Source organism: Archocentrus centrarchus, chromosome 10, assembly GCF_007364275.1.
Source record: "Archocentrus centrarchus isolate MPI-CPG fArcCen1 chromosome 10, fArcCen1, whole genome shotgun sequence".
Taxonomy (NCBI): domain Eukaryota; kingdom Metazoa; phylum Chordata; class Actinopteri; order Cichliformes; family Cichlidae; genus Archocentrus; species Archocentrus centrarchus.
In genome coordinates this window covers 15,156,127-15,178,605 of record NC_044355.1, presented here as the reverse complement: position 1 = coordinate 15,178,605, position 22,479 = coordinate 15,156,127, and the positions used below count along the sequence as shown (strand labels likewise).

Below are 22,479 nucleotides of genomic sequence, written 5' to 3'. Positions count from 1 at the left end.
CAATACTTTCATCCATATAGTGGATTATAGGTTTCAGTCCTAAAAATACTGAACAGGAAGTGTAACTTAATATCTTCAAGTTGTCCTTTGGTGTTAGCAAGTATTATCATGATTACCAGAAGTCCATGAAAACTATATCATAGTATTTCAAGTACTGTGATATCAAATGAAATCTATGGCTTTAAAACACACTAATTTGGCTCCTTGACCAAGAGAAAACATTTTAAAAAAGAAAGAAGTGATGACACATCTCCCTAAAAATCCTAGAACCTTAAAGTCACATGGGGATACCATTTTTTTTATGTGGTTTGTTGTGAGCAAAACTGGCACCAGCAAAAAAAAAAAAAAAAAAAAAAGAAAGAAAGAAAAAAGATACAAATAAAAAAAAAGTATGTAAATCGCTGGTGCTCATTTTTAAAAGTTATCCTACAGTTCCCCCTGTTCTTGGCTGTGGTTTTGTCTAAGCGTCTACAGCAGCAAAGCCATTAGTGTGAGGTTTGCAGCCATTGGTGTCAGTGTGGTTGAGCGCCTCCATCTCCTGACCAGCAGCCAGCTTGTCTCTGGCCTCCTTTTCCCTCAGCAACTGTCTGCGGTGGTAGAACAGGTAACCTGGCAATAGGAAGCCAGTTAGCGAGAACATCAGCAGGCTGAAGTTGATCTGCAAGAAAGGATGACAGAGATGGACAGTTATAATTATGGTTGGACTTTTCACATTGTCAGGCCAGAATTAAAACTGAAAGTTTCTTCTGTAACCATTTTTAAACTACAGAGAAAAAACTTCAGAATTGTTTGAAACCAGTTTGTAAGCCCGCCTCCTCATCTCAGGGAAATAGAGAGCTGTTACACGACAATAAGGAAATTCAGTGTCAAGAGCTTGAACACGTCACAGATGTGAAAGGAACTGAAGAAGCACAGAGAACGTTATGCTGCCTGTAACATTGTTCAGTTTGATCGATTTGGTGGTGGGCCAGTGATGCTCTGGGGAGGCATATCCACGGAGGGGCACACAGACCTCTACAGGCTAGGCAATGACACCCTGACTGCCATTAGGTATCAGGATGAAATCCTTGAAACCACTGTCAGACTCTACACTTGTGCAGTGGGTGGCAAGAGTATGCAGGCAGCTCCTGGAGGATGAAGGAATTAATACCACTGACTGGCCCCCATGCTTGCCTGACCTAAATCCAATAGAAGACCTCTGGGACGTTATATTTCAGTCCATCCGACTCCACCAGGTTGTACCTCAGACTGTCCAAGAGCTCAGTGATGCCCTGGTCCAGATCTGGGAAGAGATCCCCCAGGACATTATCCATTGTCTCATTAGGAGCATGCCCCAGTGTTGTCGGGCACATGGGGGCCATGCAAACTACTGAGTACAAGCTTTTTTTGAGCAGTGTATTCGTGCCAGATTTCATGAAAATTCATCCTACAGTTGCTGAAAGATCTCACTGTAAACCACAAATGTCAACCTGCTAAGTGGCTCTGGATAAAGTCACATGGTACTGCAGGTGACCAAAGGGATTCGGATTCATTGGGTTTGGAACCAGAATGTTCACAATATTCAGGTTGAATGTAGGTCGTATGCAGGTCCAATTTAAGTTTTCTAGTTGGCCTCATAGGTCTTCAGTTGCATGGCGATCATTAATGAATGAAATGAATGTGGATAAAACTGTAGCCAACACACAAATAAATTTCATTTGCAATAATTATTCCCCCATAACTACATAGAGTTGGTGCTGCAATAAACAGTGCTGAGAGTTTGTCATTGTGAAGTTTGCAGGCATGCAGAGTAAATATGTTTTCTCACCCAGTAGGGGTCTCCTTTCAGCGGTCCGACCATGGCGATGAAGAGCGGCTGCTGCAGCAGAGCAACCACAGCGCTGATCATGGACTGGAGGCCTGTCAGGGTGCCAAAGTGGTTGGACGGGTAGCTGTGGGAGAGATTTAGTGGTTATTCTGAAATACCAAATGACAACAGACTGACAATACATAAACTAAAACAGCTCATTTTGTGTTGGAGACATACCATCTACATTGCAATGCAGCATTTAATGCCAGTGGGAGCTTGTTTTCAGAGCTGATGCGGCTCTGGAGGGCACTCATAAGCTTGTAGTGGTGACAAGTTTAATGTCTGCACATACACAGCATTGCATGATGATGGACTACCAGAGATTTACAAATCCTTAATTATGCATATCATGCTGCTTTATTTGAGATTAAAAACAGTTACTAAAGTATAAATCAATTTTGCTAACAGAATAAGCTGAAAGGTTGCAGTTTGTGGTTTCTGAACACAAAATACAGGATCCCCTCCTTTTGTTACTACATCTGGTTGCTTTTATCACACTGTAAAGCCCTGCTTTTGTTTTGGTGTTTATATGGTGTTAGATAATAACACTAAATGGGTCAGAAAAGAGCCCACTGTCTCTTTTCCAAGTTAAAAATTAAATCTTAGTGCTTTTATAAATGAACTGGAAACTAAACACATTTTTTATCAGGATTTTTTCCAGTTATGATGCCACTTTAATGAGTGCCATGTGATTTAAAATTTGAGATTTTGGCAACTTATTCAATGTCTTCTGCATGGGACTGGGATGTACAAAGCAGCGCAGCACTTACACAGCAGCATAAAGGCCTCCACAACAGGAGTGGATGAAGCCTCGGACCATAGTGTGGAGGATGAAGGTCAAGATCTATGGTTGAAAAGAGAAGGAAGAAGCAATGGAGTCAACAGATCGAAGTATTGGGACTAATGATTGTTGCATCACTGTAGTGTAATGTGTTACCTGTAGAGGCAGGCTGTCTATGAGGCAGCAGCATCCGAATAAAAATAGCAGCAAGTTGGTGAGGATGAACGCCCTCATGGCGTTTGTCACCTTCTGAATCTTACGGTCTCTTTTGGGTTGACTGTTGAGCCTGATGGGGACACGGGTAAAGAAGTTAACATTAAGAGTATGCTGCACCAGTCCCATCACAATGGCACACATGTGCAATGTGTGTTCATTGTTTATTAGATCATTGAACAGCCAAGCCAGTCCAGCTTTAATCCTTCTCCATCTTCCCGTGTTCATGACTTTACCATCAAGCTATCCCACAAAAAGGGGGATGGGGGGGGGGAGTTTATTCTCAAATATGTCAGTTTTTTCTGCACATACTTCTGTCCTGTGCCTGAGGGGACTGTCTGACCCTCTTCACACTCCTTCATCTTCCAGTCCATGATGTAGCCAATTAGAGGACATGTGAGCAGACACAACAGCTGCAGTGTGCCAAAGATGGATGAGTAGAAACCCACTGAAAAAAGAAAATATTAAATTAAGATGGGCTGGGGGGGGCAACCCAATTAAAGTACAAATTTAAATTTAAAGCCGTATTACTACAGTGCTCACCATTCTCTGCTGCCTCTGTTGCTAGCTCATCAGATGCTGGAATATTAAAAAAAATGACTTCTGTCAGTATTGCTCAAAGGTTTTTAAAGAGCACGGTTAAAACTGTATTTGAGGGATGGACACTCACGGTGCTCTTGTCCATGGGTGATCAAGAACTCCAGCATCTTGTTCATTGCCCCCATATAAAAGATGATTCTCAACTGGGACATCCCCATGGTAACCAGACTCCAGAGGAAGATGGGAGAGAATACGGACCGACGGAAAGGGACTGAATCTGTGAGAGGACAAGAGTGCTTTAACTTTTACTATATAACTTGTGAGAGATCCAGTCTGTCATTTATATCACACAAAATAAATGTGCGGTTCTCAGCCTGAAATGTACAAGCTACAGTACTGTAATCTCTTCCAAAATGGCACGGCTGTGTTAACCTACTGGGTGTAGCATCAGGTCCATTAGGAAGTCTCTCTGTGGACCGTTGGACGTCTCCATTTTGCTGGCTCAGTCTCTCACCAGCAACCTTCTGGTCAGATGAAGGCGGCTCTTGATTTGTGAGGATCTTACTGTTATCAACACATATGAGGGTTTCAATGAGGGATTTAAAATTGTCATCAACATCTTGTGTGCCAATATTCAAATAAAAAAGAAATAAAACAGACCTGTAGTCCACCTCGTCAGGTGTTGGGAAGCCTTCTTTGGGCCAGTTGATAAAACAGTTCATGAAGACAAACCCAGCAAGACCCGCCCACGTCCACATGATTGCTGTGAATGACACCCCTACATCGTAGATAAGCTGGGAGGAAAAGAAGGGAAGGAAAGGGTTGTTTCCCTTGTGTTTAAAGGTGTTTTCACTCACCAAAAATAAAAACACAACACATGGCGGAAACAGAACAAGTTGTAAACACAACACTGACATATTATCACCTTGTAAAATTTTTATGGTGAACGTGTTTAGAACGCATCCAGACACATTTGTGCATTTATTTACGGTGCTGTACCTGGCCATTTACGACTTACAACTCCATCCGTAACATTTTTTACATCTCAAAGTCACCCTGAAGTAGTCTTACAGCTACAGCTCCACCTGGTTTATGTGATAAAACCATCTAAGTGTGTAACTTTAAAAGGTCCATTTGTTAACATAAGCTTAATTTACCTTGACTCCAGGGAAGGTGACAGCAGAGGAAGCGTAGGAGCCGATCATCAGAGACATTATGGTGGAGCTCAGGGCGCCGAACATGTTTGGGAGCTGCAGCCACAGACACAAAACAGACACAGTCAATAAAATAATGTTCACCATGCTGTCCTGCCAGCAGAGGGCAGTCAGCTGCTTTGTTAGCAGGATGAACTACTGAAGACCGATGAAGTTGTACCTAACCAAAAACGGTTCACTGCTCCAGCCTGCAGTATTTGCAACCAGTAACAATTCTCTCTTCCTGCAGAGCAGACTCATTAAAAATATTAATTTCCATGTCAAAGGAATCAAGAAATGAGGTCATGGCCCCATAGTTCTAAAAAGGATTATACTATATTTAGAAACATCTTTATTCTTGCAAATTCAACTAACTTCAAACAATTTCAGACTTCACTGGTTTCTTCTGACCCGGCATGAGGGGAGTCGAAAGGTGGTGGGCACCAGGCACTAGCGCACCATATATTAGCTCAACCTATTTACAGCGGTAAGGAGCTTAGCAAACGCAACAATGACCTATTGTGCTGGCAGCACACTAAGTGTCCTTTTAATTAGAGTTTTAAATGGGCTAATCGTGATAAAAAAACAATCACATGTGTAGGATTTTTATTGTGCTGCATGACAAGCTTGCTATTCTCTCCCAGCACTGACCACAGTTTTCCAAATCGTCCACAAGCGTCACCTAATCTCCCCACGCTGTCAGTGCCACACAGTTTCCACACGCTCACACTGACATTGAGGCAGAGAACATTTATTAAATATTAATGTGCTCAGTACTAAGCTCCTGACATTTGTATCAGGAGATGGATGTATATAGGTGGGAAGATGATGTTGATTACAGCTCTTTATGCTAAAAATCTGTATTTCAGTATCTCTTTAAGTTATTTAAACCTGTATTAATTAACAATGAGCTGAAAACAACACTGGTATATGCTACTTGGAAAGTTGATATGGCTGACTTGGTGGCAGATCGCTTCAGTTTGCACAACCAGTGAACATGGAGCATTTACATTTGTAAACACCCCCCCCAACCGACTCCTGAGTGAAATTTCAAGCGTTGTTTGCTTGCGGATCTCTAACTTGTATTTGCTAGTTTATCAGCTAGTGTACATAAGGGTTTTCATTGGAAACAGCTATACCAAGATAGTGGTGAGAACCAACACAGTAAAGTTGTGGGTTGGTAAACTTAAAATAATTCGTAAACTCTATAGAGCTAAGTAAATTGCAGTCTGTTTGTAATCCTTTGTTTACTCATTACTACAAAGTACCCCTCTCGCACTACTCATAGTTACTTGATCCATTGTTAGTTTAAAAATATTGGTCACAGTTGTTTTAATGGATGTCTGGTATCTTCTAATTACTATAAACTGATCATGTTGTCCTGCAGTCTTTAACTTTCCCGTCACAATTCTAAAAGAGACATAGTGTGAACCAGAGCTGCATAGAAATCGGTTTCCGGGAGCTTTGTGACTAAATATCGAAATTTCTACAAATGTTTTTTTGCCTTTGTGCCCAACAAGATGCAAGATGGAAGGCGTGGGTGAGAAGTGTGCTTATTTTGATGCTCCATGTATGCATGCGTTAATTTTGGCTGCTGCCTTGAGATTGCATAACTGTGACGATTTACAGCTGGCAGACTGTGGTGTGTGCACTGAAGGGGGCGGTGGGGTGCATGAGGTCACCTCAACAGCTGACACCAAGAGTTTGGCAGGTAAACAGGAAAGAAAAGCTTTCCTGAGGATGTTCAGGGAGAGAGAGCCGAGCTCTCGAGTGAGATGAGAAAAAACAGCTGAGAGAACACCCGTTCTTATTCAGCACTTCTGAAAACTGAAAGAATTCACAGCTCGTCTATGGCCATAAGCTCTGCAGTGCTGTGGAAGTTTGTGGGATGTGGGGAACAGGGCCCTCTGAGCACACAAGATTGCCTGTGTCTCATGTTAAAGCAAAGAACTTCCAGCCTTGTGAGATGTCAGCTTACTGATGCAGAAAATATGTATATCCATCTGCCACCTCTGTGTTCTGGCAGTTCCAATATAATAAATATTTCCTACAGGGCCTTGCATCACCTCTCCTGCATGCCAATGCTGCCCGGGGGGATGTGGACTCAAACACGTGACTGTATGGAGGCAGACACGGGTCAATTGGTGTCAAAAATCACAGTTGAAGGGAGGGGAAAAAAAGAGATTTGGCCATTCGCTTGCCACAGCTAATGAGTTCAGGCTCTACTCATGCTGTGCTCATTCACTTGGGTGTTGTAAGGCTTTGGCACTGAGTTTAATTAAGACTTTAATCACTGGGAGAATGGGCCAAATAACAGATTAATGAGCAGTGAAATTTTGAAAGACGGGATACAAGAAGGGAGAGTGAATGGAGAAAAATTAATTGAAAGAAAGAAAGAAAGAAAGAAAGAAAGAAAGAAAGAAAGAAAGAAGAAAGAAAGAAAGAAAGAAAGAAAGAAAGAAAGAAAGAAAGAAAGAAAGAAAGAAAGAAGAAAGAAAGAAAGAAAGAAAGAAAGAAAAGAAGAAAGAAAGAAAGAAAGAAAGAAAGAAAGATTTTGTGTTTGATCTCCCAAAGCTGCATCTGCAGAGCCTCTCTGTGGAAATCCCAGCAGGAAACACTAAATTGCGGCTGATTAGCACTGGTTTCTTTTTTCCACCTCAACTCTCTGCTCCCTTAATCGGTGTTCGTGGTTTAGTCAAACTGTCATCCTCCTGAGCGTTAGCATTCAAATCCTGCTCCAGTGGGCTTGCTGCATGTGGACTCATGTTTGAGGTTTCCTTTTATATTTCTTAGTCTTTACTTCAATGGAGTGCCTTCTATTATCTGAGTAAATTACTAGTAGGCCAGAATCTCTCTACTATCGCAGGCTAAAGTTTGCAAGAGGAAGATTGTACTTATTATGAGAGCAGTCAAAGAGCATCCTTTTATTTAGGGGCAATACCGTGTCAATTAAAGACAAGCCTGAAGAGGCCACACCTCATTCTTTCAAAGATGACAGACAACATGCGACAGAAAAATTATTCTTGGTTTGATAGAAAGCATTCATAGAGGACTTTATAAAGGTTGTGCATTCCTGATAACAATGTGACTCCAAAAGTGTCATGAATGAATCATCTTTCTGCCATTTCCCTTGTGACTTTCAGTGATCCATTAAACCACAGAAATAGAGGGCACACAGAGGGGAGTAATAAGTCAATAAATCAACTGTCAATTTTCACTCAGTTTTCATCAGTCCTTCTTGAAATAAATCCCACAATCTTTAGACCTGCTGTAATTGATAGTATCCATTCAAAAATAATTTGCAATCTTGTTTTTGTTGGCAACATAAAATTATTACAAAAATAACAGAAAATATACAGACGGCAGCGGTAGCTGTAAAGTCAGGCAGAGTTAACTATCGAGGTATAAATGTTCAAATTTCATCGAAGTTTAAAGCAGGAACGCAGACGATACCCTTCTGTATGTAAGTGCTGTCCTTACTGGGTGATTTGGGGAAGATATCAGGCTATAAAAAATATATGCAAAAAAAAAAGTGAACTTATGTCAATTTATACAGCAGCTAGACAGATCATATTTAGCTTGTTGCCATTTAAACTGAGTAAAGATCAATTACTTGGAAATATGGATCACTAATCTCTATAAACATTTTTACAAAACACACATTCGCAGTAGAATCCTGCAGCACGGCTGTGAGGTCAGGATCTCTCACTACTGAACCTTCAATATTTCTGCTGGTCAGCTGATATCAGAGAAATGTTATACTGGCTTAATTCAGCATGTTACAGTGAATTTAGGTAGAGCCTGATGTTGCAATGGCTCTATTTTGCACTGTCCCACCTTCTTGGTGTTTTAATCTTAATCACAATACTGAAATTGCCTTTACTACACTGACAGATTCTGCTGAAATGGACAAAAAAAAAATATCTTCCAACCTTTAAACTATGGTTTACTGAACTTCTAAGTAGTTTTACTACGAAAAAAAAACAAAACAGATATGATACAAGATGCAGCGCTAATACATATTTTGACATCTGGTATCCTGTATTGGATCAGATAAGGAAGGTGGCTCCCTCGCTTATCCCATATTACGTGTGTATATGTTTATATATAGCCTTACTTATTTTTATTAACAATATTTTGATTAGATTTTTCTTTGTGTTTATAATAATGGTGCAATGGACGGTTCATGGGATGAAATGTTAGATGGGGGGGGTGAAAAAATAAAATGTGAAAAAATGAAAAATGAACAGATGAACGTAATGAGTGTATTGTTACAGAAATGTTCAATAAAAATACTTGAACAACAACAGCAAAAAAAGTTTAAAGCAAGAGTGTTAAATATAAAGTCTGGAGGCCAGAACCAGGACACCAAAGTTTCACAGGTCCAGCTCGCTTAAGAGCAGATTGAGCTCTGGGTGGCCCACAAATGGCTTTGACACCCCTGGTTTAAAGAACTGAAGTTATAATCTGTGCAGAAAGTTGCTGAGCCTTTTATTACATCATTAGATGATGTGAATAAATATTATTATTACGGAAAACTAGCTAATATTTTATTGTAGAAAATCAAATGATATATTTATATATGGGCGTTCCCCCCCCAGTAATTGATTATAGGAGACTGTAAGAGTCTTCTTTTCAAACACAACAATCAAATGAGATGGTCTTGTTGTACTCTCGGACACATGGTTTAAATCATGATGGCATTTGTGAGTTTGTGTGTGCGTCTCTTTCCTTACACTTCGTGGTCATTCACAGCAACAGCAGCGCTGTGTTCGATCACGGTTGGTAAACTCAACCCAATTAGAAGTGCTGACAGAGGGAGGGAGCGAGCGACACAGAGGGCAGTCAGGGACAAACAGGAGGGGGCAGCTGAACATTACTCAAGCGCGCTGTGTGTGTGTGTGTGATATTAATCGTACTTGTTTGACAAGTTAGAAAGGGCATCATGTGAGTGTGTCTGAGTGGGCCAACACTGAAAAGGAACTCCATGTTTCCATGCTGTTACTTGTGCTTCCTTACTTAGAAATTTCCCTCTGGGATCAATAAAGTATTCTGATTCTTATTACTGTAAAATATGTTGTGAGTGTGCACTTTTGTGCACAGAATTGTGTCTTTTTTTCCTAAAAAATGCAAACTGTTTTAATTATGCCACACACTGTGTCATATTAATCATTTTCATCTCGCCTTTAAATCCGGTGTCCTTTTTTGTATGCTTGTCCTTGGGAAAAAAAGTGCTATTGTGTGAAAATGAGTCATGAACACGTATGAACACGCTACTCCCCTGTAGAAACATCTCTTCAAAATTCAACAACACAATTCTGGTGACTGTAGAAACAAGAACAAAGTCTGTCTGAGTCACAACCAAGAGGTCACTGCAAGTTACACACTTTTTTTTTTCAAATCATCTGCAATGTTTGTTTTGTTAACATCACCTAAACCATCCTTTATACTCAATGACATCCAGTTTTATAACAGACTACTCTTACACGTTTCTTTGTGTAAAACAGCTATGTCAGCAGTTTTTGAGCATAGTCAGCAGACATGGAAGAACACAAATCTCCCCTGAGTAGGTATATATCCCTCCAATAAGTTTCCTTGCTAATCTTTTACACAGAGCCTAAAGACAAAAGGTCACAGGATGAGGTCACCTGTCCACAGTCAGTCTCAAACTTCATAAACAGCATTGAAACATCTGTTTCATATTCTTCTCCCTGTGTACGCACATTTGCACTTCCGCATGTGTGCGCAGTCACACGCAGAGTTTAAAAGGTTGTGAAGATTATTCTGCTGACTGCTGAGCAGAGAAACAGAAGACAGCAGGAAGAAGGTTGTGAGGAAGAACTCAGGACAAGAGGAAAAATGTGTCCTTGAGTATTTTTGATTAGAGGTAAAGGGGCCGGGCACTGGAGAGGGTGTGCGTGAAGCCTCGGGCTGCTATTGGCGGAAACACAAATGGGAGTCTTTCCATGTGGTAGAAGTCATGTGCGCTCTGACAGACACACTGTATCAACACTAAGCACCAACCTAAATACTTGCCAGGACAATAATAAAAAAAACCCACACTTGATAATGTTAACAGCTGATAGATCACACGCACAGACACATGCCTGATGTGGATTTAAACAAACAGCCCACCCCCTGCCCCCCATCCACAATAACACGTGCTGTTTCCTCAGCTTAGACACTACCCATGCAAACAGCTTCGGCTACTGAAATCTTTCTGCTCATTTTTTTCAGGGGAAAAAAATATCAGTAATTTCTTAGAAAGAGCTATGTAACTATATTATACTATGGGACATAGTATAATGAGCCCACCTATCAAATTGAAAGTTTTCATCTAATTTTTCCCAAGTGCTTTTTTAACAGAACGAGGGATTTTCAACATAGCATTTCTAAACATACTGGTTTTCTTTGGAAAGCATGCATAATTTCTATTTCTATTCAAAGCTTGTAAAATCAAGTTAAAACTGAGGGTTATCTTCCACTTTACACACACTATAAACACTTCAGAGAGGGTTCGAGCTGTCACTTGAGAAACAAAAGAAATCAGTTTAGACTTGAGGAAAAGATTTGTTGATGCTAACAAAGCAGGAGATGGATATACACAATTATCACAGTGTTTCCAAGTGTCACGAACTAGAGGGAAGTATCGTTGAGAAATTCAAAGAGAGTCACAGTTCAGAACAAGTGTGGCAGAGGGAGGAGGAGAAAGATTTCAAAGACTGGAAACAAAACCAGTGAGAGATGTCTCTGAAGACCTTTGCCACCCAAAAAAATGAAAACTGGCACTTGTGTTGTTCTAACAATATCACAATGGACACAATTACACAAGTAAATGAGAAGTTAACTTGAAACCAAGTGCACTGCAACTGGCCATTGAAATAACTGATGGGGGCAGAGGATAGGTTATATATCAAGTTGCCTGTGCAGTATATAATTGCACTGCATATTCTCCACCATTAATCAGTCAGACTGCAGGTCTTTTCTGTTGTCCTGCTAGCTGTGTGTCTTACCGTGATAGAGGTGAAGGTCAAGCAGATCCCTCCAAAGCCATTCAGGGAAAGAGCCAAGAAGATGAGCTCTGAGAGGACTGCAGAGAAAGCCAGAGAAAAGTTACTCTGGTAAAAAGGACCTTTAGAACGCTGGCTTTAATAAAAGCAAATTTCCACCCAAGCATTTAATCGCAGCGGATATTCACATGTTAAAAGCTGGCGCTTTCAACATGTGAAGTGGTGTAAGTATATGTTGAAACTTGTTAATTTTACACATTCATGCATCTGCACCTTCTGCACTCTCTCTGTGGTTTAAGTGTAATATTGTGCAACACAGACAGAGGGCAAGACAAACACGCTGGTACAAAAAATGGTTTTGGTCTCTACAGTCAGCTGCTTCATAGAGTGTGAGCGATACATTTTTATAAAACCCTACAACTGATCTAAATTTTAATAAAGCTTGGAGTTGTGCATATCCAAATATGATCAAGTCTGTTTAAAAAAAAGAAACAAAACAACAACAACAAAAAAGGGGCAACGGGTGACGCCAGAGCGGCTTCATCTCTGCTTTTACTGCATTTGAGACCCTCAGAGCAGTACTTTAAAGAACATGAGTGGCTTAACATCACATTTCTCCATTTTCTGTAGTCATCGGTCCATAAATTACTGCCATGTGTTCAAATTTAATATTCAAAAATCTTCGCTGTTGCTCAAAAAAAGAATGCTGCTGTTCCAGGCCACTGGCTTTAACTGAGAATCACATCCTCGGGCATTTTGCTTACAGCTGCCACTCCAACCAAACCTTCAAGGATCTTACAAATGGTGATCAAACACATCCAGGTGTATAGACGTCTGTGAAGCTCGTGTATCATTTTGGTGTTGATTATTGTTTTTACTCACCATGGGGCTTGTAGGCAGAGACAGCCATCATAACACAAGACAGACCGAAGCATGAACTGCAACAAAGAGAAAAAAATAATTAAACCTCGAGATAACTACATAACTGAAGCCCTACGACAAAGATGTGCCGTAACATAATGTCCCCGTAATACTGATATAAAAATCTCATATTACAGTTACGCTGTATAGCATGTTTACAGCCCAGGCATGTCTGAGAGCAAGAGCCGCATGTCAGCCTTCGATGATGATTTAGTACCTAAAAGGGAACTACTTCAACAACCTCCAACAAAGCACAGCACTTTACAAAATATCCAGGAAAGCGGTTTCCACTGAAGGTGGAAACAACAAATGTGTTTTACCACTTGAGGCAAAAACACCATCGAGTACAACCAGCTGTGGTGAAGGAGCTGTTGATGTGCAATGCAAATATAAAAAATGACGCAACCAAATGTCGCCGGAGCGCTCACTAACTGCACTCCATTAACACAAATCTTCTTGAAATATTGTAATACGCTGCGTCATAACTGACACCATAACCTGATGTGCACCTCCCTGGAAATGTAACTACACATCACGCTGATGCAGGCAGCAACTACTGTGATTGGTCGGTACCATGGATTCATCCTGTGCATTTCCAGCTACTTTTTTAGCAGCACTTTCTGAATGGATCAGTGAGAGTAAGGGCCCAGATGTCAGCAAATTCCTGGAGGGAGATTGTTGAAACTATTGGAATGAACATGAGGGAATGTACAAAGTGGAAAAACTTGAGGGAAAAATATGAGGGACAAAAAAATCAATTTTAAAAAAGTGACCACAAAGAGTGGGCCCCATGAGGGGAAAAAAGTTCCAGCATTTTATCGGTTTCTATTGTGGCTGGCACAGCATAAAACACTGGGACACAACCTCAAGATAATTAACACCACGCACAAGCATGAAAGCTGAAAAAGTGTCTGGCATGGCTAATAAAACTCAGCCTGTGGATGAGAAAGGCAGAGACTGTGTGTGTGTGTGTGTTTGTGTCTGAAGTGAGTTTTTACTGTTTACTGAAGATAATCAAAGCTCTACCTTACCAGAACAAATTGTGTAATTATATGAACAGGTGTACACTAAGTACAACTGTGCCCACGTGCACTCACTACTTACTACTGAGAAAAGTGTACATGTACAAACAAGGGCTCCACCTACACTCCGATTCACACAGAAACTTCCCACTCTAGGAATGTGATCCGTCTGCTTTCTGTTAGCACTACAATATCATTATCAGTGAATAAATCAACGACTGAACACAAAGTTTTCATTTGACATGTCACTACGGGATAAAGGTGTCATAACTAAAAAACTAAACTAAACTTAAAGGGGGGGGGGGGGGTATGATTATGTTGAACATAAAAAGATCATTCATGAGCCACACATAAAAATACGTTCTCTTGTAAATGTGACAAGTTACCTCCCCATCAGCCGAATGGGACGTGGCCCATACTTGTCCATCAGGATACCAAGTGGGAGGGTGGTGGCACTGAGCAAGAATGAACCAATGGTGAAGCCCAGATTCAGCATCTCCTCCTGGTCCACACAGCTGAGCCATTCCTCTACCCCGTGGCCAGATGAGTTACCCAAAGACACGTGCACAGTGTTATTCTCTGTGGGAACAAGTGTGAGAAAACATTCAAAATCTAAGTCTTTTAGTGGCAACTTTATAAGTAAGACTCTGTGGTTCCCAGCTGGGTGTTGGCAAATTATGAAGATGATGAACTGCTATAAAAGTCTTTATTTTAGTAAATATTTGATAATTTGCACCTCAGATATTGAAAAATAATCGGCACAATTTTTTTTTTTTTTTTTTTTTTTTTTACAAGGAGTCCAAAATGGTTTTGAAAAAGTGTTTTTGTCTTTGGGTTTTGTGGGCTTTGCCTTACATGCATAGACGTGTGAAAAAAATAAACCGCAAAACTAGCCATTTCTAGACACTATAAATTTCCAAGTGACAACTTCTAAAGTTATAAAAACAAACAAAAAAACAAGGCCATCAAGCAAGACTCCCATGTCTACAGGCAGCTGTAGCAAGCTTGATAACACATAACTTCACCCTCCGGTGTAAATATGGTCATGTCCGGCTCCAAAAAAGAACACAAAGGTTATAGCCAAAACTAACACAGAGGCTTTAAAATGCACAGTCCAGAACCCAGTGGCTGCTAAGGTACTGACCATGTCCAGATCTGACATCCCTGTGTCAAGGTTCAGTGATTCTGATCTTACCTGAGCACAGGTGGGAGTAAAATCCTTCCTTCTTTAACATGATGAGCAAGGAGCCCCATCCCAGCAACACAGCCGAACACAGAAGATTTTCAAGCACTGCTGTCACCGCCATCCACCAGCGCCTCCTGTAGGCCTGGATGAGAGAGACCCCCATCGCTGCTGCTCTGCGATGGATGAGAAACGAGGATGGACAAATTGAAATGAAATTATATCTCCAGACATTCTTTTTATAGAAGAAACTATTAATATCTTTGAAAAACTGCCTCATAGACTAAGACAAGCTGGTCTGGGAAATTCTGATGGACAGTTACACACACAGTAACATGCTCCCAACCTTCCGCTATTTATTAAGGACTATAACATGGATCAATTCCAGCTACATTTTAGAAGCGTAAATTAAATTTAAATCTCCACCAGAAACCAAAACTCAACATGAGACTATAGCTGCAACAGTAACTTTCATTGCTGATTGATCTTCCACATTCCCATTAAGCAAATCAACCCAATAATTAAACACAAGACTGTCACAAAGAGTAAGAAACATACTTGAATGCTAACATTTTTGAGAGCAATTTTCTTTAAACCAGTTTGCTGCTTTAGCCCAAATTTTAAAAAATGCACAAAAAGCAAACCAAAATGACTTTAAGTCTTGGCTGAAGACGTTACTTTGGGCACTTAAACTAATTCCAGTCAGGATTTACTTCCTGTAAGCCAAGTTCTTATTCATATTGACATTTGAAATTTGCAACCTGATTGTGTCGCTTGAGGCAGTACATTTAATGAGTGTCCATGCGGAGAGTCATTGTTTTGTAAACCCTAGGTGAGTACCTGACCTCCGCATACTGTGCTGTGAACAAAGCTGCTATTTCACACTCGGGTTTGACTCATAGAAACACTGCAGAGTGCTGAAGTGGTGTGCTTTGCTTCTGGAAATTGGGGTGCGATCTTAAAATGCTGACATTTCCATCTCAGTGCAGCACGGAGCTGGATTTGGTTTTGCTTTTAACTCACAGGATAATCAGACTGCTTTTTGGTAAGCACACACAGGCAAAAGCACACCAGCTGTGACGTAACTGACTAAATAATGCCACCTTAGTCATGGCCACCTGAAAAGCACACGAACACACACACACACACACACACACACACACACACACACACACACACACACACACACACACACAGACAGAGGTCACTACGACCTGCATCATGAGGGCCCAACACAATCAGTCATCACAAGCCTGATAGCACACATATGGAAAACATCTAAACAAGAAACAATGATCCAACTATGACCCACTTTTTCATTTGGCAGCCAACCACAAAAGAGGTGGAGGAGAACCGAAAGGGGAAAGGGCTACAGTCAAGTCCTCAACTAGGAAATCATTTTGAGTGCTTCTTAATGGTGGCATCTTTTAAGCACGTGTCATACTGGGGAACCACACAGTCTCTAATGGGACAGATTTGTCTCCGCTTTTACCCACGAGCCCGCGTGTGCGTTCACGAGGCGTGTGTGTAATGCGATTATTCACTGCCCGCTGAACTGCCTTTGTGCTGAAAAGAGTGTTTGAAGAGAAGGATTTCTTTGTAACTGACACCCCATGACGAAACCTCTTCAACACACACTCACTGAACAAATGAGGTGACGGTACACGACGGTGCTCATTCACTCCTTCGTCTAAATGTACACTCCACGTCCGAGTGCACGAACAGCAAAGAGGCTAACCTTTTAGTCAAGTGCATTTAAGTTTCTATAAACACTTGAGCTGCAGCTACTTCATCTTTAAGTTAGGAATTTTGGTTTATAGATTCACAATTTCAGACTGATTTTGTTTGTCCATCCATCACTCCAGAACCAAAGGGGGTGAGTATGTGTCCTCCCCTTTCTTGTATATAGTAGATAATTTTATATACATAATTGAGCCAACCCAAGTTAGTTTGTTCCTCAGACAATCTGTCCTTTAATTAACCCTGATCTGCACTTTTTATCTTTTGGTTTAAATGCCCAAAGAAGGAGTGAAGTGAAAGGACCACACAGGCTTCCATTACTCTGGTTTAAATTTGCCACTTTCAGCTGCTCCCTTGTGGCAGGTGGCACGACAGTTAAGCACATGTAGATCCACCAAATCAGACACAACTGATTTGCCAAATTTGTACACCAGATACCCTTCCTGGCTGAAAATTGAACCAGGAACCTTTTATTTACCACCCAAATGTATACACCACTACACTGTGGACCACCGAAATTTGTCACTAAAATTGTTAATCATTACTCCACAGCTTTAGAGCCAAAACAAACAAAGTTAATGACTTTTGTGTCCTTTTTTAACTTGGTAAAGACTAATCAGTGCCAATTTCTACACTGTACATACTAAAATGTCAAGAGTTACTAAGTGTTGCAAAACAGTGTGACAGACTATTAAAGGCCTAAGGATAGATCATACTGTCACATGTATTGGATTTAGAGCCATAGCTGAATCACGAGTATCAACACACACATGGTAAATGCTACATATTTCACTCACACAAACTGCTCAGGAGGCAAAGCTTTAAATGAAAGAGGGAGTCATGGCTACCTGGTGTTATGAACCCGTCTGTCCTCAGAAGAAAAGCTGTAGTATCATCTGCTCCTGACGCAGGGCACACGAGTTATTAAAGTTCAATGTGCCCATCTAGCCAGCCGCCTTGCCTGCTTCTACATCACACGTTCCTTCTCACTGCTTCCGACAGTCTCTACTGCAGCAAACTGTATGCTGTCAGTAATGACAGCAAAGGAATGCTAAGGTTAACACATCAGTGACTGGGAAAACAAGTTAAACATGAAAGCAAGGACTTTTTTGGTGCTGGCAGGCAGTTGTGAGTCCCTATCACAACACTGTGAAGTGTGTGCAGTGGCAGCAGGTGGAGCCTGCCTTGCCAGAATTCCTATATAAGGAAGGTGATACCTGAAATACCGTAGCAGTAGTAAGTGAATGATGCAATAACGCCAGGACTTACTCCACTCTTCTGGCCATTTCTGGCTGTAGAGCGGATGAGGTTTTAATGTGTTTTGAATTATTAAACAACCCTTCCTACTGAATAAACACTTGAGTGAACATATAGGGGTTGATCGTCACTCTCATGCTTGCTTTCAAGTCTCTCTGTTGCTGTTTTCTTCCAGCCACGCTCTTTTTTTCCCTGCTGGGGATATAGATGACCTTGACCAGGCGTGTTTATCAAAACCCTGCGGGACTAAAAGAACCGCAGGATGAACCTTTTCCAAATAGTCTCCGTTCCCCGATGAGTCTAAAAACGCAAACTCCGAAGCCTCCCGGCCGGCGAGCAGCTGTCTCACCACAGGGATGACCTCAGCCAGTGTCCGCTTACTGGGCACAGCGGGGTGGGCGTGGAAAAGACGCGTTCACGTGCTGCTTCAAATGTCAAAATCTGGAGATCTAACCAGATGAACAGTATGATTAAAGTATTAGCGAACAGGCCTCGCTTTGTTGGCCTCCAGATCTCACCGAAGCCTGACACAACTAGAAATGAGGTGAAGAAGGGTAACGAGCAATAAATACATAAATGTAGACCTACTGGCTGATTAAAAAAAAAAAAAAAAAAAACTCTAACTAAGCAGTTTGATGACCAAGAATATTTTAAATCTTTTTTTCAAGAGTTTTGGCACTGTTAATCACCCCAAACATCCACTCTTTATAAATGCCAGCGCGCCAGTTCTGAGATTAAAGGGCAGTTCTGCTCCCCATTGACTTCTCAAGAAATTAATTTGCCAGAGAGGTCATGGGACATTAACATCCACATATATTAAACATACACTTGGTAAGACGAAAATTATTTTTCATTTTTTCTAATATTCTATCATTTAAGCTTGCTTGTTTTTTTCCAGATTCATCATCAATTAAAAACCAACAACTTAGTTCAACTTGCCAACAATAGTTTTATTATGGCAACGCTGCAAGTTTTTGACTGACATAAACTAACTTAATGCTTTATTACAGGCATATATGCATATTTTTAAATGTACAGTGCTTAACAAATGTATTAGACCACAACACAATTTAAGGTTTATGCAACAGCTGCCATAAATTAACAGTACTGGTAAAAATAACTAAATAAATAAAAACAGTAAAAGGCATTCTTATTTTCTGACTAAGATGCCATAATTAGAGTTATCTGCTTGCATCCCTGAACAGAAAAACTAGTTTTAGTGGTTGAATGTTCAATCAATTTCTGACTTTTTAGGGAAGTCCAATGTGGCTGTTCAAATTTGGGGATAAAAACGTGAATTCAATTTATTTACCTAATAGACAACAACATAATTTTTTAGACTTAAACGTGTTTTTGACACAGTTTTAAAAAATATTTGTGTTTTCTTGGTTTTAATAACAGGTAGTCTAATAAATTGTATGTATTTTATTTATAAATAAAATTAGACTCTACGGGCAGTCAGGGAAGGCAACACATCGGTTTTTTTTGTTTTTTTTTTTGCAGCCTGAGCTCGCTCTTGACCGCAGCTACGTAAATTAAGTTTTAATTATTGTACAATAAAACAAATTTAACCAATTTAAGGCGTGTTTGTGTGTATTTATGGGCATCCAAATGTGCATTGCAGAATTTACACAAAGCAGGAGTTTGATGCTTCATGAAATGAAGGCTCAGGGATCGAGTTGCGCCAAGAGCACGGCAGCTCTTTTAATCGTCACTTCCGAAAAGAAAAGATCTGCTGCTCATATTGATTCTCACACTTTTATCCTTCCTTTTTGAGCGCCCAGACTTTGCGCCTTTTCTTCCCCCATGACATGACGCCACACACACAAATAAACACATGTATATAAACACACACACACACACATATTCTGGCTTTAACACGCTGCGCCTTTGGTCTGTATCGTAAACGTTGGCATCGTCCATCTCATGCCACGTGTATCAGCAGGCGATTTTTCCTGCTGCCGTTTCAACTTAAGAATACTTTTGCAATTTACACTAAACTATTTACACACAGTAGCAACATAATATCATTTACTTACTTTAGTTGTGTGTCTTCTCACAGAGGTTTGAAATAAAGGCTTTAGTTCCTTATTAACTAACAAAATAAGAAGAAAAACTCAATTTTCACTCACTTTTCTTTTAACAGAAAAGTTGAGCCTGAGCCCCCTATATAAAACTTTCCCCCTCTCTGTCCCCTTTCTTTCTTTCTTGATGAAGACTGATTTTCCTTCACTATAAGAGAGCACGTTTCTTTCTCCGGTTTCATTACAGACTCCCCCCTTTTCCGATTTGACTCACTCCCTCCCTCTGTTTTACCGTTGGCTTGAGGGGTGGAGAAAAGTCACCACCTATCATTGAGAGAAAGAACATACTGCTCTTTGTCTCTCTCAATGCAAATGCTTCCCAGCATGGAGCCCGAAGCGTCAGTCACTAAAGTAATGCTGCTGAGTATTTGTAACACATGCAACATTATCGTACAGTATGTAGGTCATCCTCATGCGCTCCTGATTATGAATGCATCCAGGTAAACCATATTCAGATTACTATCATAACTAAATTGGGAGGCATCTGTGCATAAAAACTTGACTCCCCCAGTGCTATTGGTGGTGGAAAGTCCACCGAAACACTTTTATATATCCGATTTTAGAAATGACACAGAAGCAGCACTTTTCACTGCAGAAGCAAAAATGACTTCATGAATCTGCCTCAAAGAAAAATTCAGAGGATGAACACACTACAAGCCTTTTGTTAGCTAAAGCTAACACAGAGTTCATGTTGGCTGTCTCTAGTGGTCAGAGCATGCCTGTAGTTGGGGAATCCTCCAATGACGATGTTTTTTGTTTTTTTTTAATTTATTTATTTATTTATTTTTGCTTTTTCCTTTCTTTTTTGGGGTCACAAACAGTATTGTGCAAAAGTCTTAAGCCACCCCTCATTTCTTTATATTTTACTTCTTTACTTTCTTTACTTCTTTGGTTTTGAACAATTGTTCTCCAGGCTCTCTGAAAGGCTTTCAAAGTTTTTCTTTTGACATTGCCTGTTTTTTTCACTCATTTTCAGTTCAGTCCTTGTACGTGACCATTTTCACTAGAATGTTTTATTGTTTTCAAACCACCTACCACTGACCTATGAATAATGAATAATTTAAGTATAAAAAGACACCTAATTGGATGGATGAGCCAGTGTTGTATCTACACATAGAAGAAAACTTTGCAAAGAACAAATTTTAAATTGTATCCTGTTGCAGCCTGTTCAAAAAACACATTTGTTCCTGTTTGTTTAGTCAAAACTATGAAAAATGACAAAAAATAAATAAATAAATAAATTTGGCATAAAATAGTAGTTTTGCACCAACAAAGAGATTTCAAAAGCTACTGGCCAAAAATGTGGCACATCTCTGCATGGTGTGAAGTGTCCTTAATGAATTTTAGGAAACTGGAAAAGTGTAGGACAAAAGAAGAAATGGTGGTCCTAAAAAAAACTGTCTACAGCAGATGAACAATATCTGAAAGTCATGCCCTTAAAAAGTAAAAAGCTGCTCTGGCCATTCAGTTAATCCATCTGCTGTTCACTGAAGTCTCATGATTCAGTGGAAGGGTGGCTGTCAATGAACCATTCTTAAGGAAGGTAAACAGGCTGAGGTGTGTCAAATTACACAAGAATTAGACTGGAAATAAGTGGCAACAGGTCTTATGGAGTGATGAATTCAACTTTTTCCAAAATATCCCAATTTTTTGCTTCAAACCTTCTTCAATATTTATGGAGAAGATGGTTTGGGGCTGCATTTCAGCCAGTTGTGTTGGGGATCTTGTTAAACTTGCTGGAATAAGAACACACACCATGCAACACCATCTGGAAAGAATCTGATTGGCAATGCCATTATTTTTCAGCATGACAATTATCCCAAACACACTGTCAATGCAGTAAAAGCATACCAGGATAGAAAAACGCACAATGGGACAATTATCAGTTATAGATTGGCCTCCCCAGAGCTCGGCTGTCAACATCTTGAAAGAGAACAGAACAAAAGGCAGCCAACATCCAAAGAAGAGCTTTGAATGTCCTTCAAGATGCCTGAAGAACTATACCTGAAGACTACTTGAAGTAGTTATAAGAAAGCTGCCTAAGAGAAATCAGGCTGTGATGAAAAATAAAGGTGGGCACACCAAATATTGATTTTCAAGCTTATTAGAGACGATTGTAAGTTTGAACAAATCAGGACTTGTGTCAATGTGAGACAGTGCAATGGAAGATGCATTATTTCCAATTTGTTGTTTGCTATTTTTTCTCTACATTTAGGAATTCATGAATAAAATTTGCAGGTTTGTGGAGGACTGAAACTGCCTAAATCAAAAATAAATAAGTCAAAATGACCAAAAAACAAACAAACAAAAAAATCTAGTTAAATGCATGGGATATAGAATAAAAATAAATATGGGTATCATTTGATATATAAATGTGACGTAAATTGATACTTCCAATGTGTTTCTTTCTACCCAGCTGCTATTACAACCTGTTTGAGAGGATCAGCCAATCAGAAATAATTTGGCTTAAAGGTGGAGGAGCTAGATAGCAGTTCCTACAACACACAACTGTATTTTGAACTTTAGGTCATAGCTACTCTAAATGAAGCCAAGAATAAAAATGGAGGAGCTGAAAATTAGTATATAAGATCCACTTCAGCAGTTTCACAATCATGCATGTGGGTCCTCAGATGTTCTTATGTGTCACAGGACATCTTCAGCTCCCAGTCCAGATTTCAAACAAAAA

At 40.1% G+C, this 22,479-nt stretch overlaps 1 protein-coding gene across 3 annotated transcripts; it reads right to left on the bottom strand.

Annotated features, from left to right (window-relative positions):
- Window positions 1–406: 406 nt before the first annotated feature.
- On the bottom strand, window positions 407–19,930 carry slc43a1a (solute carrier family 43 member 1a). Of its 3 annotated transcripts, none has more exons than XM_030739519.1 (15): window positions 19,749–19,930; window positions 14,725–14,888; window positions 13,916–14,108; window positions 12,469–12,524; window positions 11,590–11,666; window positions 4,541–4,633; window positions 4,044–4,177; window positions 3,820–3,947; window positions 3,514–3,660; window positions 3,387–3,422; window positions 3,156–3,291; window positions 2,787–2,916; window positions 2,620–2,693; window positions 1,808–1,931; window positions 461–658 (listed from the first exon to the last, which is right to left on the bottom strand). In XM_030739519.1, the coding sequence occupies exons 2-15, from the start codon at window positions 14,876–14,878 to the stop codon at window positions 461–463; spliced, it is 1,680 nt and encodes a 559-aa protein (XP_030595379.1). In that variant the 5' UTR covers window positions 14,879–14,888; window positions 19,749–19,930. The 3 variants fall into 3 exon arrangements, with proteins under 3 accessions (XP_030595382.1, XP_030595379.1, XP_030595381.1); XM_030739521.1 differs by lacking the exon at window positions 19,749–19,930 and adding an exon at window positions 17,301–17,358; XM_030739522.1 differs by lacking the exon at window positions 19,749–19,930 and having other exon boundaries at window positions 407–658; window positions 14,725–14,878.
- Window positions 19,931–22,479: the final 2,549 nt, after the last annotated feature.